This window comes from Barbatula barbatula (genome assembly GCF_947034865.1).
Source record: "Barbatula barbatula genome assembly, chromosome: 1".
Classification (NCBI taxonomy): Eukaryota; Metazoa; Chordata; class Actinopteri; order Cypriniformes; family Nemacheilidae; genus Barbatula; species Barbatula barbatula.
This window is the reverse complement of record NC_136766.1, coordinates 23,766,275-23,782,197: the sequence shown is the minus strand read 5'-3', so window position 1 is coordinate 23,782,197 and position 15,923 is coordinate 23,766,275. Positions and strand designations below refer to the sequence as shown.

Here is a 15,923-nt window from a genome sequence, read left to right as displayed (position 1 = left end):
CCTGGCCACCTTTTTAGAGAGGTGATCCTTCAGAGCAAAGCATGAAAGAATGCTCATTTGCCTCTTCCCTGACATCTTTGAAAATAAGTCTTTCCAGAGAAATACCCAAATGGGTAAAATATAATAACCTGTCATGGTTCTGCCTCCTTATGTCTGATTTCCTAGTCTAGCGGCAGGACCATGACAGAGCCACATGTTTTGTGTGAAGAGAAACTTTATTGTCAGTCATGACATAATATGTCTTCTCTCCGCTCTTGTCTTTGGCCCCACGCCTCTCGATCCTAGTCTAGCTTTCCATCTGTCTCATAACCCACACCTGCTCATTGTTATCTTCCCTTGTTAGTCTCCCCATATAATGCTCTCGTGCCTATTGTCCTGTAATCGTTCGTTATGCTATGTACCTTGCTTGTTTTCCTTGCCCGTTGCCTGCCCTTATTGTGTTTGTTTGAAGTTGTGTCGATTTTTTATTTTAGTCTATTTTTCCCCCTCGTGGGAAATGTTTTGTTTGGTTTCTAGTTCGTGTTTCATGGCTATTATCGCCCATCGTGGGTCTTTGTTTTGTGTTGTTACGTCCTGTGGATGTATTTAGAATGTGTGTATTTATATTGGGGATTGGTTTCACCTAGTAGATGTATTGTGTGGTTGCTGTGTATTTTGTGTCTTCTCATTCAGCTTGGGACGGCTGATTGAGCACCAGCTGATGCTCATTGGAGGACTGAAGCATTCATAAGTGGAGAAGAAGAAATGCTGGGAAGCTGACGGATAACACGCTTCACTCTTTGTCCTGATTCCGAACTAGTTTCTTGTGTAGAGTTTGTGTGTGTAGCCAAGTGTGGTTACTTCTCTCAAGGTGGTGAAAGGAGTAAACAATCTTTAGTAGTGACTAAAATTGTGAGCTAATTAATTAAGTATTATTTCTTTATATTTCTTTGCGTATTTTTAACTTATGTGAATACTTTATTTGTTATGATTGTGGGAAGAGGTAGGGAGAGGGTGCCCTTTTGTTTGAACCTTATTTTTGTCAATGTTTTTGTTTAGTCAAGGAGGAAGGTTAGTCTTTGTTTATTTCTTTTTCTTTTTGATACAGGTTATTTAAGTCTTACTTGGGAAGTTAGATTGTTTTGTTTTTTGTGTTGGCCTTGCCCTCTCCTGAAGGAATTCTTCCTACTTGCTCCTGGTTGCAAAATAAAAACCAACTATTTTGCACAAGCATGTGTTTTGTTTTGTGCCTTCGGAATCAGGGGATTGAGTGACCGTCAGTTTATTTAATTTTTCTTTGTTACAATCTCATGTTAGCCCTAGACCTAAAAGGGGTTCGTAACCGTGTCAAAATAATTATTATATTTCGTTAACCCCTGCCTGCACTTGGGTTTTTCCACATCCATTCCTGACAATAACCAAAGGTTTGGCCAAGGCATTTCATTATATTTTATCCAGACAACGCAAAGTATTAATTATTGCATTTGTCAATCAATTAAAAAAAGTCAGCGAAGAGGCATAATAATTTGGAATATTTTTTGTTTTTCCTTTCCTTTCCTTTTTTCATTCCTTCTGTAGCCACTTCTGTGCGATGTAAATCAAGGTGACAGCTGTCCTCTTCTAGCTACCCCAGTGAGGATCTGAATCTATGTCGTGTCGAGTGAGCCTGGGAAAATTCTTTGTGTGAGAATACAAGGTGTGGCGAGTGAGCGTGTGAACGGGTTGACAGGCGTGAGACTTGAGAGCCCTGCAACCCGACAGCCTCGCACCACCTACTACAGCACAGGCGTGGTTTGCCCATCTGTGGCCACACATTAGACAAAACTAAATTTGACTTACTGTAAATACAAAGAACGAGCACACGACAGGAATTTGGGCAGACATTGCATACTCTGACATAAAATGTATAAGAGTACTTAAAGAGGCTCGAAATAGTGTTTTTTATTTAGCATGTGTGGATTTAGGATGGATTTAGTACATCTGTAATGTTTTAATTTTTTTCCGAACAACAGACGCAAAAAAGACATGTGTAACAAAGGGCAGGCATTGTCACGAACTGTAATCTATTACAGTGTCACCCAGGACGACTTTCAATCGATTGATACACGGTATCTTTCATATGTATAAATATTACAAATTTTAATAAACAAAAGCACAAAGTATGCTACCAAACAATAAAAGAACAAAGAAGGAAATAATCCAAAGGGCACCGAGTCACGACACTTGGAAAAGGAATAAACATACAACGACTCACACTAGAAAAAGGAATCGCTGGGGTGTAAATAAATAGAAACTAACAATACACACCTGGAGGAATAAATGAACTTTAAAAGGACTACAAAGCATGGCACAGTAACTGGCAACTGCCAAAAGGTGCGGGGCTTATGACTGTATAAGAAGACACATCGTCGTAGGGTCCTCAGGAGTAACAAAAAAGTTCACAAAAACAGGGGAGAAACAGACTTGGATCGTGACAAGATGGAACATTTAGATACTGGAAGTGTCACAAATTAATGCTCTGACCCAAGACGGAGTAAGACATAAAATAAGTTTCATATATTAGGCCACTATCCCTTAAAATCATAAATTACAAATAGCTGTATAATAAGTGTAGGCTATCCCTAATGGTTAAATTGTACTTGTTTAATGTTCACAGCATTTGCTTTACCTCTTAGGTTTGATCCCAGGGAACAAATCTAATGAAAAAGGCACGGCATTAAAGTGATAGTTCAAATCTAAATTCTGTCATCATTTACCCTCAGATTGTTCCAAATCTTTATACATTTCTTTGTTCTACTGGGAAAAAATGAAATTATTTGAAAGAATGCCCATAACCAAACAGATCTCACCCCATTCACTGTCATAGTCAGCAAAAGTATGACTAAAAGTAAGTCTAAAAATATTTGAATTGACATGAATCATCATCTGTATTACAAAAAAAGAACTTATTACAATGACGAATGCTCCATTAGTACACATGGTTAACCCTCTAGGCTCCTACAAGGCTCAGCTGCCTGGAGGAATAATGGTACGGGTTAAAACTTTAGTCGCAGACAGGTAGTATGACCAGTGCAGCCGAATTTGTATCCCCATTATTAAAGCATGGGCTGAAATATGGAAAGAGTTTCTCTGTGAAAGACTGACCACTGAACGAGTAGATATGAGACCTGGACTCCACATCATAGAAGGAGACCAGGCCCTCCTTATAATCCACAAACACACCCACCCTCTGAGGCTTCACTCTCAGAGACAGAGAGACAGAGGGAATGTCACAGGCCTTATAGTCAGTTCCATTCCTAAACATGAGAGTCCAGAGTCCATTCCTCGGACTTAAAGTGATTGTTCCCTTCCTGTTAACAGACTCCCTGGCCACACCCAAATCCCACTCAGATTTGCCTTTAACTTGAACTTCAAAATAACATTTTTCAGAATATAATCCCTCCTTTCCCAGGACACCAGGGCAAGTATTAAACCTCATGGGGCTGTCCGGAACATCCTGTTGTGTTTCTACATATACAGTCTGTTTGGCATCTTCAGACAAGAGCAGTTTAGGATGAGCTGTTTGTGGATCCATAGTCACATTAACTGAGAGGAAGTACAGAAATAATGGCTTTAAGTTACATGTATAGTGTTAGGAAAACAATAAACTAATATATCCGTTAATGTAAATGTGTATTTGTGTAAATAAGGAGAAATAGCACAGACTTGTACCTGCAAACTTTTGAATACTCGTTAGCTCTGTGGAAACAATCCATAAAATGTTACATGATATTTTGTTTTATGCATTCTTCATAATTCTTCAAGAAGGCCACCATATATACATTTGTGTGTATTATATACAAAAAGCAATAGGCCTATTTGTGGACCTCCTTGATTAAAATAGAAGAACAAGATCATATATGAAGAGGAAACATAAAAATTTCTGAATCAATTATAAAAAAATATTTTACTGTCTTTTTTAAAATCTCTTTCAACCTGTACAAAATCTGCTTTATACAACAAGGCAAATCATTCTGGCTATAGACAGTCTTACTTGGTAACAATATTAACTTTACGGCTGTGCAAATGAATGCTTCTTTTGGCCCAAACTTAACTTCTTGACATTAGTAATAATGATGTATGGCCAGTATCATTTTTTGTTAACAGTAGAAGAAATTGCTACTTGGGTAAACTTAAATGCAACAAAGTTACACGAACCATTCAACAAACTGTTTATTTAATACAATTAATATGGAATCAAATATTAATATAAATTAATATTAAATGTACAGTATAAAGTATCAATTGTATGTACAATAAATTGTAACTAGACACTTGCCGATAACCAAGACACACACCTGAAGTTAACTTCGGGCCAGGCAGGTGTATTCGATAAAACCATCTATAGAATGGAACATTTACATTAAGGTTCCCTTTGTAATTAATTTACAAATGCATTGTAAATATTTAATAAGCAGTTATATCCAACACTAATATTAGCCATTCTAACTCACAGTTTATTTATGGTTAATAAATGTATTTATTTATGCATAATATGGGTTAAAGGGCTGCACTATAAAATGTATAGTGCTAACAAATAAAAGTGCTGTGCTTACTATAGAAAGAGAATATAACAATTAGTAACCTGTGAAACGGCACCTTATTGTAAAATGAACACCCGTGGACCATTTATTGATGAGTTACAAATGTAAGTACTTATGAATACTCCGTATGTGCAGTTAAGGGGGACCGACCAATCACAACAGCCTGAGAAGCGGAAGCTCGCTGATATGGTGTGCGTGGGACGTCTTAAGACACACGCTGTAAGCAGGTAACTAATCTCTGGGTCAGCTTTACCAATCAGAGCGTTTCGAAAGAAGTGACTTTATAGAAACGGAAACTTTATACAGAAAATATCTGATCATTTTGCGAGAAGAGGGACAGTGGTGAAGAATATACTTCAAATATGTGAAACATAAAGCGTTTTTTGAAACTTAAACATGAACATCCAATGTTGAACACCCAAATTACATAATCAAAGTTTCGAAAATAGCCAAAGAATAGCACCTTTGAAATCGTCGAACAGGTGGAGACAGTTGGTGGAATCAATAATACAGCTCTTCCTGGGAAGGAATATAAATGCACCAAAACAAGGCTGGAGATGACACTCAAAGAATCCTTTGATCCCTTCAGCCTGTAATAGAGATGCTGCTCCAACAGTAGCGACAGGAAGGAAAGCAAGTAGATACAACAGAGCGGTCTCTCACTCGACAGCTCACTGCAAGTGATTTTGCGTCCACCACATCCAGCAGCCTTGTTGGGCATGAGAGACCGCTCTTTTGTATCTACTTGACGCTGAACCTCCTCGCCACCAGGTGACACTGTTCCTTTGCTGCAGCTTTTCGCTATGTGGATGCGGTTGATCCCAAATCACAATCTTGTCCCACGATGTCCTTATGTCTGACGGATCCCTTCGCATTTGCTACCACTGTTGCTAGGTTCCATTTCCACCCTGTCGCTACTGTTGGAGCAGCATCTCTTAAACAGGGATCACAGTATTCTTTGAGCGTCTTTCATCTCCAGCCTTGTTTTGGTGCATTTATATTCCTCCACAAGTTTGAAATGGGAAGAGAGAGAGCTCCATTCCCGTACAGCCCTATGTTGTTAAGGCATCTTTGCAACCCAAGCCATTTCCTCACTTGTGTACTCAACCAATCTCTCCAGGTTCTTGACGTGAAACACCGTGAGCTCATACATTGAAATTGGCCACATCAGGCCTGGCAACGATCCGAATTGGAAGCACCAGAGTTTCAGCTTCTCAGGAAGTCTGACCTACTGTCTCCACCTGTCCGGCGTCTTAAAAGGTGCCATTCTTTGGCTGTTTTCGATTTTTGATTATGTAATTTGAGTGTGTAACAAAGGATGTTCATGTTTTTAGTTTAAAAAAATGCTTTATATTTCACATTTTTCCAAAATATTGTTCACCGCTGTCCCTGTTCTCACAAAACAATCAGATATTTTTAATGCATTAATGGTGCCAGTGAGGCTAGAACGGCCTTAGCCAGCGAGTTGGCGCATATGGTTGTGTTGTTTTTGTTAATGTGTTGCAATGCTATGCCGTACGAACCCGGGGGCACTGAGCATGCAATAACGGTGCCAGTGGGGCTAGAACAGCCTAAGCCAACGGGTTGGCGTATCTGGCTGCATTGAGGTGTGATGCCACCGAGCTACCAGCAAAGCAAGTGTTGTTGTGTTGCAGCAGCCACTAATCTGGATGAGCTAATTGATCGGACACACAAAAAATAGATTTCTCTCTCATAGCAAGGAAGGGAAGTATAAATGTTCATTTCTATAATCGTATATACCCCAAACACAGAGGACGCCTTCTCTACGAACCCAGTGAAACCTCGGACCTCCTTTTCTCTATTCATGTTCTTGACTGCTCCCCCTGTCACACATAAGGTGTGGGAAATGTCATATTGGGGAATTAAACTGTGCTGACATGGTGGGATTATAATACCAAGTCTTAATTAAATAATCTGATCCGTAATTGATTTCCTAATAAAATATCATGGATAAAAAATATGTCACCATATTTGTCTTTAGTGTTATGGAGGAATTTGAGAAAGCACAAAATATAAGTATTGTTAAAAAATCAATCAGTAATTTTATGAACTGCTGTGAAAAGGCATCACAACCTGAAGGCGTTTTTCAGAAAGCCCTAAGACATACAGTGGCACCGAACATCATGGTTGGAAAAAATACTCTCACTAAAACAGTCTATTTTGCAAGTGACATCATCCTAAATCTAGTTAATCTGAGTACATTTATTAAGGATTTATAACATGTGGGTTGAAAATGACTTACTATTAGGCAGCCATTTCATTAGAGTAGCCCATTTTATTCATCCATTTATAACTGTGTATCAATGGTTTATAAAGCATTTGAAAATAAGTTATTGCTTATTAACAAACACCTTTGTAAAGCCTTTACAAATGGAACCTTAATGTCAAGTGTTACCCAAATGTCCTTTACCCTGGAAAACTTCTAATAATTATTTTAAATGCCAATACCAATGTAAGAAAATGGAAGTTATTCTTCACTCAACTTTCCCTAAAAATAGAAGCAGTGCGACTACAGTGATATCCATGCTATCCATTCTAAACAAGCTGCCTGCCTGGCTAAAAATGTCATCTTCCTACATATCCTTGAATGAACCTAAACTATTCTGGATACTTCTTGTTTTGATGTAAGGTTTATGTACCCAGCCTCGATTTCTCACCTGGGACTTTTTTCATTTTAGAAGCCAAGCCAAATCATATAGATTATGTTTTTCCTGTATGTAAAGGAAGACTTTTATCTTCCTTTACATATGTGGAAACCCCTTTAATCTCAATTTGGTTTCAACGATTTCTTCATCATCATGAAAAACTATTATTGCTGCATCATCTGGACGTTTAAAATAATGGACCCAAAACACCGCTATGCAGAACTCAAATTATTTTGAGATTTTGCAAAGTAAGACTTAACCCACTCACAGACCTTTACTTCAAATCCCATTGTTTTAATTCTGTAAGCAGAATACCTTTTGCCTAACATTTTGGAGAACTTCACAAAATGTTTTTTTTCAATTCGTACAAGTAACAAACTTACCAATTCCTGTAACATTTATAATTGCATGATGGAGATTTTCTTGATGCTTTGTTAGAGCTTTCCTCACAGTGTCCACACTTATATTGGTGTCAATACTGATCTCAGACCAGTTCCTGCTCTTTAAAGGGCTGCAGAGGGATGGGTAAATCTAGAGCAGGAAAGAAAATTCAATTCAATTTTATTTACATAGCGCTTTTCACAATGGACACAAAAAAGGAAATACACAGTACATGGTGTTGATATGTTCAATTATTCTAGTAAATAATATAAATACAGTCTCCCGGTCATTTATTTAGCATATTTTGCATTAAGTAAATGTTTTGCTGAAAAGATGCGTCTTTAATCTAGATTTAAATTAGGCGAGTGTGTCTGATCCTCGAATCATATCAGGAAGGCTATTCCAGAGTTTAGGTGCTACGTGTGAGAAAGCTCGACCCCCTTTGGTGGATTTAGTTGTTCTAGTTGTTCATCAAAAGTCCTGAGTTTTGAGATCTTAGAGAGCGTGATGGCTTATAGTTAGAAGCTTGATATGTAGGTAGGGGCTAAACCGTTTAAGGCTTTATAAAAGATTAAGAGAACTTTGTCAAAACGATACTTAATGGGAAGCAAGTGAAGGGTTAAATAACTCTCAGCATGATGTGGAGTGCTGTTCTATGATAAATGTGCGGAGAGAGAGACACTGACCTGCAGGAGATGGATAGGATCGTCAGTGTGTGAGAGCTGCTCCAGCTCAGTGTCTCTCCTCTTTAATTCAAAGATCTCCTGCTCCAGCTCTTTCATGAGATCTTCTGCTGCTTTCTTCTTTTGCTCAATTAGATCAAGCAGTTCAGACAGACATCTCTCAACAGAGTGCATCAGATTCGTGAAGATCCCAAAGCAGTTTGCTTTCTCAATTTCAATTGTTTGCTAAATGAAAAAATAAATGTTTTATTATTATTAGTTAATGACTTTCTAACTTCTACAGAACACAAAAAAAGATATTTAAAAGAACGTCGGGAACAAAACAACATTGGCCCCTTATTGACGTATTTGTCAAATATCTTATCCTGTGTGACATAGAATAACATGTTTTAAATTACATGGATGTAAATAAATAATGACAATATTTTTATAGGTTGAACAATCCCTTTAAATACTAGAGTGAATATTGTTCTGAGAATAAAAAAACTGACCTTTACTTGTGTTTTTATCTCCTCACTTTTATTGGTTTTGTCCTGAATCAACTTTCGAATCTTTGCCTGTTTACTCCCCAACTGAGTCTGTGAACAAAGATTAATGTCTATTTGTTTTCAAGGCAATGCCATATGTCAATAAAAACTTTAGTAAGGCATAGCTATAGCAGAGGACGGATTGATGTTTTACCTTCTTGTCTGCACTCTCCTCCTCAACAAGAACAGTGTTATGAGTTTTGTGGTCTTCCATAACGCAGAAAAGGCACAAACACACCTGATCATCTCTGCAGAATAGCTCCAGAGGTCTGTCATGCTTCTGGCACATAAAATCATTCAGATTCTCAGCTGGGTCGATCAGTTTGTGTTTCTTCAGTTGCGCCACGGTGTTATGAGGCTCTAGATGTGTCTTGCAAAAACTTCCTCCACAATGCACACAAGACTTTACAGCACTTCTCTTTGTTTTTTCACAGGCATCACATGGAATGTCTCCAGGTTTGATAGGACTCTCTGCTTTCCGTAATGATTGTTGTTTAATGATCTCCCTAAACTCTCTGTTGATATCATAAGCTGGTTTCGAGCCAAAATCTTTTTTACATAGGGGACATTGACTCACCGCGCTGCTGTTCCAATGCTCATTGATGCATTTAATGCAGAAGTTGTGTCCACAAGGAATGGTTGCGGGATCATTGAAGACATCCTGACAGATTGAACAATTGAACGGATCTGCACATGGGGAACTGCTAGCAGACGCCATTTTTGATAAGAGAAAGAAATAAACGACAGCACAGACACAGTATTGACCTTTGTCCCTCCCTCTTACATAAACTCAACCTGTCAAACCGGCTTTGGATGTAAAGTACAGAATACATTTATCTGACAAAACAACACATTTATTTTCTAATAAAGAAAAATAAATGAACAGGGATTTTAAATCTCTTTTATAGATACCCTATCATCACGCATTTCATGGCAGATAACACTCTTCCGAGAATGGATGAGTCTAACCAGCAGGAAGCGAAGAATACATTTTACTAACAAATGATTTTCCCTCTCACCTGCAGGTCCATGCTTGTTGTGTCTTTCGTGTTGTATTACAGGTTGATAGCGTATCCTATTTTACCTCCTGTTCTTCAAATACACATCATTAAATATAACCCTTAGACCTCATACGACCCCCTACCATGCAATTATGTCTGTTTAGTAGTAGTAGTATATGAATTCTTTAGTAATACTATATATGTTGACCATCACCCTGCTAAAATCAGAAGCAGTCATTTGAGAAAAAAATGTCCCCTAGTGAGAAGTTCTGAGAAATATGACTTAAAAAGAAATGGGGCAACTTTGAATTATCTGCGTTTTACATTATACATTTACATAAACTGTGAACAGATTGTCTTTTAATATATAAAAAATAAAACAATTACAAATTTAGTGTAAATATCAAAATAAACATCATGTTATTAACCAATTGTTAAACTATAAGATTAAATCATGCTGTATAGAAGGTATCAAAGTTAGTATTAGTAGGTAACATTATAACAATACTAGTATTAAATGTTGTGTACATGTAATTCTAAAGACACAAGTCAAACTACAATGTTTGTAAGAGTGTTTATTTTTCACAACACAAAACAGGAGATTAACTAACATCTAAAATAATGTGAAGTCAAATTAATCAAAGTTAAACATATTGAATAATATTCAGATTAAAAACAAATATGCAAAATAATTTAGATCAAGTTAAATTACTCACTTATCAACCAACAGTGTCCAACTGGCTGCCACCAAATAATTTAAGTGGGGAACAGTCTTTCATTTCTTACATTTCATTTTTATCAGAACGAAGTGCCACAAAGTTAAGTGCAATATGGCAGATAAAATGACACAAACTCATTAAGTCTTTAAAAGATTGTGTCAAACAAAGTATCTGATACACAAGAACACATGCAGATATTTCTGTATTTAAGAGCAAGAGTGCATTGCACGTGAAAATATAATACCATGGCTTTAATCGCTATGCTATGGAATAGAATTGTTGTATATAGTAACAGATATTTATAGCATATTGTATACAGATTGATAACACTATGATGATGAATCATAAAGAGTATAAAACAATCTATTGAGCTAAATTTACAACAGATTTGAAAACAGTACCCACCGTATCGGGATAACATACAAGGCGATAACAGACTTCTCAAAAAATTATGAGGAGATGAACTTCAGTGTGAAGGCCGGTGAAGAAAAGGATCCCAAACAAAAACCCCACAAATCATTCACTTTATCAAACCACATTTATGCTCTGATTTTATACTACAATGCAGTAAATTATTCAAAAGATTACATTTAAAAAGTCATTGGAAACGTTTGCAGTTTGCACCCATCAGTCTGATCCAAAAGGAGTGATAGACCGTAGAGTTGCTTTTTATAAGCATCTGGAGAAATAATTTGAATACACAGCTGTGACCCCAGGATTACACATCATATATGTGAGGTCTGTCTGCAGATGAGTGAATATGCAAATATGTGCATTTGTCTTCAGTTTACAAAGAGAACAAAATGACCCTTGCATGGTTTTGGCATAATCTGGCCCAATGTGGATCCAGTTAGACTTCAGAACTGACCTGGTCTAATTATCATTTCCAAACACAGTGTTGAGTTGTTGGGTCACTCTAATGAAGGTGGTACGACGACTCAACTCCTTCAGCTTAGCAGCACCCACGTAGGTACAGGTGGAGCGTACTCCACCCAGCACATCTTTCATAGTCACATCCACAGGCCCTTTATAAGGCACTTCTACCGTTTTACCCTCAGAGGCCCTGAAATTTTTTTATGTCAACGTTAAACACAATAATTTTTTTTTATAAAAATCCAATGTTATTCTAAAAAATCTCTTCAGTCCAGAAAAGATTACAGTATAATGCGACTCTCACCTGTACTCTGCTACGCCTCCCGCGTGCTTCTTCATGGCCATATCTGAGCTCATGCCGTAGAACAGTTTGTACTTCTTGCCGTTTTTCTCTATGATTTCACCGCCACTCTCAGAATGACCAGCCAGCATTCCTCCCAGCATCACAAAGTCAGCTCCCGCACCTGTCAATCACGTATATTAGCCAATCAAATTACAATGAGTGTTTCATTTACATGATCAATTCAAGTCAAGCAACTTTATTTATATAGTGCTTTTTACAATTTTCATTGTCACAAAGCAGCTGTACAAGAAACCTATTGACTATAAGCAAAACATAAAAGGTTATACAAGTAAAAACAAAAAAAATGAAAACACAAGACAGACACAGACACACAGATTCAAACACACAAACAAAACACTCCACACACAAGACACGCACCAACACAAACACAAACGCGCACACAGACAGATGCACAGACACACACGCAGAGTGGCCATCACCGAGAAAAACACACCCAAGATCAGGAGAGAGAAACCCAGGTCAAATGTTCATACCCCAAAAATCACAAACACAACATAAACATATTGCCCATGTTCTTTTATTAGGGAAAATCATTAATGGTTGAAGCGAAACATGAGCAACAGTTAAATTGACAATAATAAGCCTTTTGAGCAATCTGTCAGCTTATGCAATGTCTGATCATGATGTATGTCTATGCATAAAAATATTTTAAGGTTTTCATGGAATGGAACATCATGTTTAATGCTCCAATTATAAAGCAGCGCTATCAAGACTCACCAAATGCTTTGGAGACGTCACCTGGGCAGGTACAACCTCCATCCTAAAAAAAGTCCCACAATAACGATCAAAGATTCTTTGTCCAAGATTTTTTTAAATTTTCGGACCAAACACACAAGCACACAGAAAGAGTCTCACAGATATAATGTGTCCTCCCAGACCATGTGCAGCATCAGCACACTCAATGACTGCGCTCAACTGAGGATAACCCACACCGGTTTTCTTACGAGTGGTGCACACAGATCCTACACACAAACAATCACACACACACATAAATACACATAATCTATGTGTGAAAAATGACTGTACACGTTCTATAACACTGAATTAAACCGGTAACTGATTTAATCACCTGGTCCAATGCCCACTTTGATGATATCAGCACCAGCAAGAATCAGTTCTTCCACCATCTCTCCTGTCACGACATTGCCAGCCTAACATACACAAAATATAAGTAAAAATATAAATAAGTTATTGCTGAGATTGTTTATCATAAATAATGCAAATGATGAAAATGTTTTAATACAAATGATTATCTGGTGTTCTTGATTGATAACTTACAATTATTGTGTGTGTAGGAAACTTCTGTCTCACGTCCTTCACAAAGTGGACAAAGTGTTCAGAGTAGCCATTGGCTACATCAACACAAATGTACTGAATCTTAGGTACGGCGGCCAAAATGGCCACCAATCTATCAAAATCCCCATCACCTGTCCCTGTGCTGACTGCCACGCTCTAAAAAAAGAAAGATATTGTTAAAATGATAAAAAGAGAGTGCAAAAAGAATAAAAGTGGGACTGCGTAAGAGCATCTAAATAGCAACATTGATTTTCATGACGTTCATTAATAAATAAATATCAATTCATTCTAAGATTTTGCTCACCTGTAAGCATTCTGGGTGCTTTGCTGCAAACTCTTTCCAGTCATCCACACAGTAATGCTTATGGATGGCTGTAAAGAGACTGAACTAATATTTAAACAATGACAAAAATTAGTGCGACCATGAACCCCTCAACACCCTGTATAGATTGTATTCATTAAATTATAAAACTACTAATGCATTTCAAAAGAATGTGTGTATTAATTAAATAAATAGCTTAGACCCAATAACATATTTTTAATGCATCAGGTGAAATAAAAGCTGTTTTTTCGTATTTATTCTATTGATATTAACCGAAAAGAAACAATTCAGAGAGTCTTGTCACCTGATGTAAAGCTAAAGCCATTTCAAAAGTCCCCACAGTGTCCATGTTTGCTGCAATGATGGGAATCCCACGGTAGCTGCTCTTCGAATTTCTAAATGTGAAACTGCGCATGAGATCCACCTGTGACCGCAGAGTGTGAAAAAGTGCAAGCAAAAATGAAATTTACAATAATTAAATATAATTTCAAAGTTTGGTAAAGATAAATAAAATGACATACCTCACTGCGGGATTTAAGAGTGCTGCGTTTGGGGCGAAGCAGCACGTCCTTGAAGTCGAGTTTGATGTCATTTTCAATACGTGGCATGACTGCTTTGGAGGATGGCCGTGAGATTCCAACCGTATCTCAATGTCTGTCAAAACACAAGATGAGAGAGAAATACATTCCCACTTGTTCAGTCATGGGTGCTGAGGAAGAGTGCTGGGGTTGGGTTATAGTGTTAAAGTATATAGTGTATTTTAAATTGTACAAGTCTTTGCATTTCTATATGCTTTAAGCAAGTTAAGACAGCTGGGTATGATGGCATCCCAAACAAATGCAAAATAAAAGGACCTAAACATGAGGCCTCACATCTGGATGCAAGTAACGTTATTCTGCACATATCTTGGATGTCATAAAAATGTGTGTCACTTTTACACAAAACGAACTTGTTGACCTTTATAAAACATTTACATACGTATTCAAATATGTAATTGTGTATAATTTATTAAATGCAATGTTCCTACCTTCAACCGTGCAGCTCCTTGTAAGGGTTGTGTGGCAGAGAATGAAGTAGCATGTTTCCGGGGTTGGAGGCGGTCGTTTATTGAGGGCGGATTTTACGGCTGTCAGCGCCTGTAGTCCTATCGCTCGCAACTCGTGTTCAAACCTTCCGCAAAAAACTACAAAAACACCCATGACCATTCACCCACTGTCGTAATAACTGTCGCGGTGTTTTCCCGCCGGTTAGGGAAATATTGTATTTAATGTTTGTATGTTGTTTCGTACACCGAGTATTTGTAAGTAATGTAATGTAATGTAATGCATATGCTTCGTTTTGAGTAAATCTTCCAGCAACGAAAGTTGTTATTTTCCACTAATACCCTCGGAACCTTTCATCCAGACACAAGAATGGTAGGAATTATTTTTCAGTGACGAAGGAACTTCGGTTGCGGCAGACAAACTGGGAATAAATGAGTATAGGTGTTTGAATGTCACTTTCACTGTCAATATATACAGTTCATTTTACTGCATGTGTTTGTAAAGCAGAGAAGCCACGATGCTCATTAAAGTCAAGGTAAGATATGAGCAAAAAGCAGCTATTTCATTTAGCATGCGTACAGTTCTTCTGTTCGCTAATTTGTCACCAAATTCAACAACCCACTGCATGTTAGAAAAGATGTGTTATTCCTGATAAAGTATGAGTATACAGTGTATTTGAATGGTAAATGATGATCTGTATATGTACATCAGTATGTTTTATATGTAACTTGCATGACTGATCATTGTGTGCCATTTTTAAAGACACTCACTGGCAAAGAAATCGAGATCGACATCGAGCCAACAGACAAGGTGCAATATAAACAACAAAGTCATTCGTTGATGATACGAGTAAACATTGTTTGACGTGTTGTCGGGTTTCTTAATTTGCTTCACGTTTATGTGCATTTGTCAGGTGGAGAGAATAAAGGAAAGGGTGGAGGAGAAGGAGGGAATACCACCCCAGCAACAGAGACTCATCTACAGTGGAAAACAAATGTAAGACACCACACACACCTCTTCTGCTGCTGTGCTTTTGATTTTAAACGGCACACACCTATGGCTACCACTCCGTCTGTGTTTTTTAGGAATGACGAGAAAACAGCAGCAGACTACAAGATCCAGGGCGGCTCAGTGTTGCATCTAGTTCTTGCATTAAGAGGTGGGAAAATCCACCAGTATCCTCGCAGCCCCCCAGCAATGTGAATGCCCGGCCTGGCTTGACCACCTTAGATATCCAGTCAGTGTATTTACACACGCCACAAGCAACACGTGAACTGTATCCTGGTTTGCTGAGTAATAGCCGCTGTTCCTTTTTTTGTTTATTTGGAACATTTATTTCCCGTCATTGCCACCCCTCTTACTTGGTTTGGAACATAGATGTGCTCATTTTGTTAAGTTTATAAACCTTGTTAGAAATCAAGTAAACATGATGTACCAGTTTGTCAATAAACAGTGACATTTAAGCATTTTGTAATGTTTATCCTTA

General features: G+C 37.7%; 3 protein-coding genes across 5 annotated transcripts; 1 reads left to right on the top strand and 2 right to left on the bottom strand.

The window, feature by feature from the left end:
- Positions 1-1,897: 1,897 nt before the first annotated feature.
- Positions 1,898-9,569, bottom strand: LOC306893706 (E3 ubiquitin-protein ligase TRIM39). Its single transcript, XM_079455676.1, has 6 exons — positions 8,974-9,569; positions 8,784-8,870; positions 8,296-8,517; positions 7,612-7,759; positions 3,691-3,717; positions 1,898-3,564 (listed from the first exon to the last, which is right to left on the bottom strand). The coding sequence occupies exons 1-6, from the start codon at positions 9,535-9,537 to the stop codon at positions 3,023-3,025; spliced, it is 1,590 nt and encodes a 529-aa protein (XP_079311802.1). The 5' UTR covers positions 9,538-9,569; the 3' UTR covers positions 1,898-3,022.
- Positions 9,570-10,376: 807 nt separating this feature from the next.
- gmpr2 (guanosine monophosphate reductase 2) lies at positions 10,377-14,472 on the bottom strand. Of its 2 annotated transcripts, XM_079456062.1 has the most exons (11): positions 14,422-14,472; positions 13,916-14,048; positions 13,699-13,818; positions 13,377-13,460; positions 13,055-13,228; positions 12,846-12,927; positions 12,632-12,738; positions 12,494-12,536; positions 11,717-11,876; positions 11,408-11,602; positions 10,377-11,218 (listed from the first exon to the last, which is right to left on the bottom strand). In XM_079456062.1, the coding sequence occupies exons 2-10, from the start codon at positions 14,000-14,002 to the stop codon at positions 11,413-11,415; spliced, it is 1,047 nt and encodes a 348-aa protein (XP_079312188.1). In that variant the 5' UTR covers positions 14,003-14,048; positions 14,422-14,472; the 3' UTR covers positions 10,377-11,218; positions 11,408-11,412. The 2 variants fall into 2 exon arrangements, with proteins under 2 accessions (XP_079312188.1, XP_079312187.1); XM_079456061.1 differs by having other exon boundaries at positions 10,377-11,602.
- A 136-nt stretch (positions 14,473-14,608) lies between these two features.
- Positions 14,609-15,900, top strand: nedd8 (NEDD8 ubiquitin like modifier). 2 transcript variants are annotated; one of them, XM_079456382.1, is made up of 5 exons: positions 14,609-14,809; positions 14,942-14,972; positions 15,200-15,247; positions 15,351-15,433; positions 15,523-15,900. In XM_079456382.1, the coding sequence occupies exons 2-5, from the start codon at positions 14,955-14,957 to the stop codon at positions 15,638-15,640; spliced, it is 267 nt and encodes an 88-aa protein (XP_079312508.1). In that variant the 5' UTR covers positions 14,609-14,809; positions 14,942-14,954; the 3' UTR covers positions 15,641-15,900. The 2 variants fall into 2 exon arrangements, with proteins under 2 accessions (XP_079312508.1, XP_079312507.1); XM_079456381.1 differs by lacking the exon at positions 14,609-14,809 and having other exon boundaries at positions 14,815-14,972.
- The last annotated feature ends 23 nt before the right edge of the window (positions 15,901-15,923 follow it).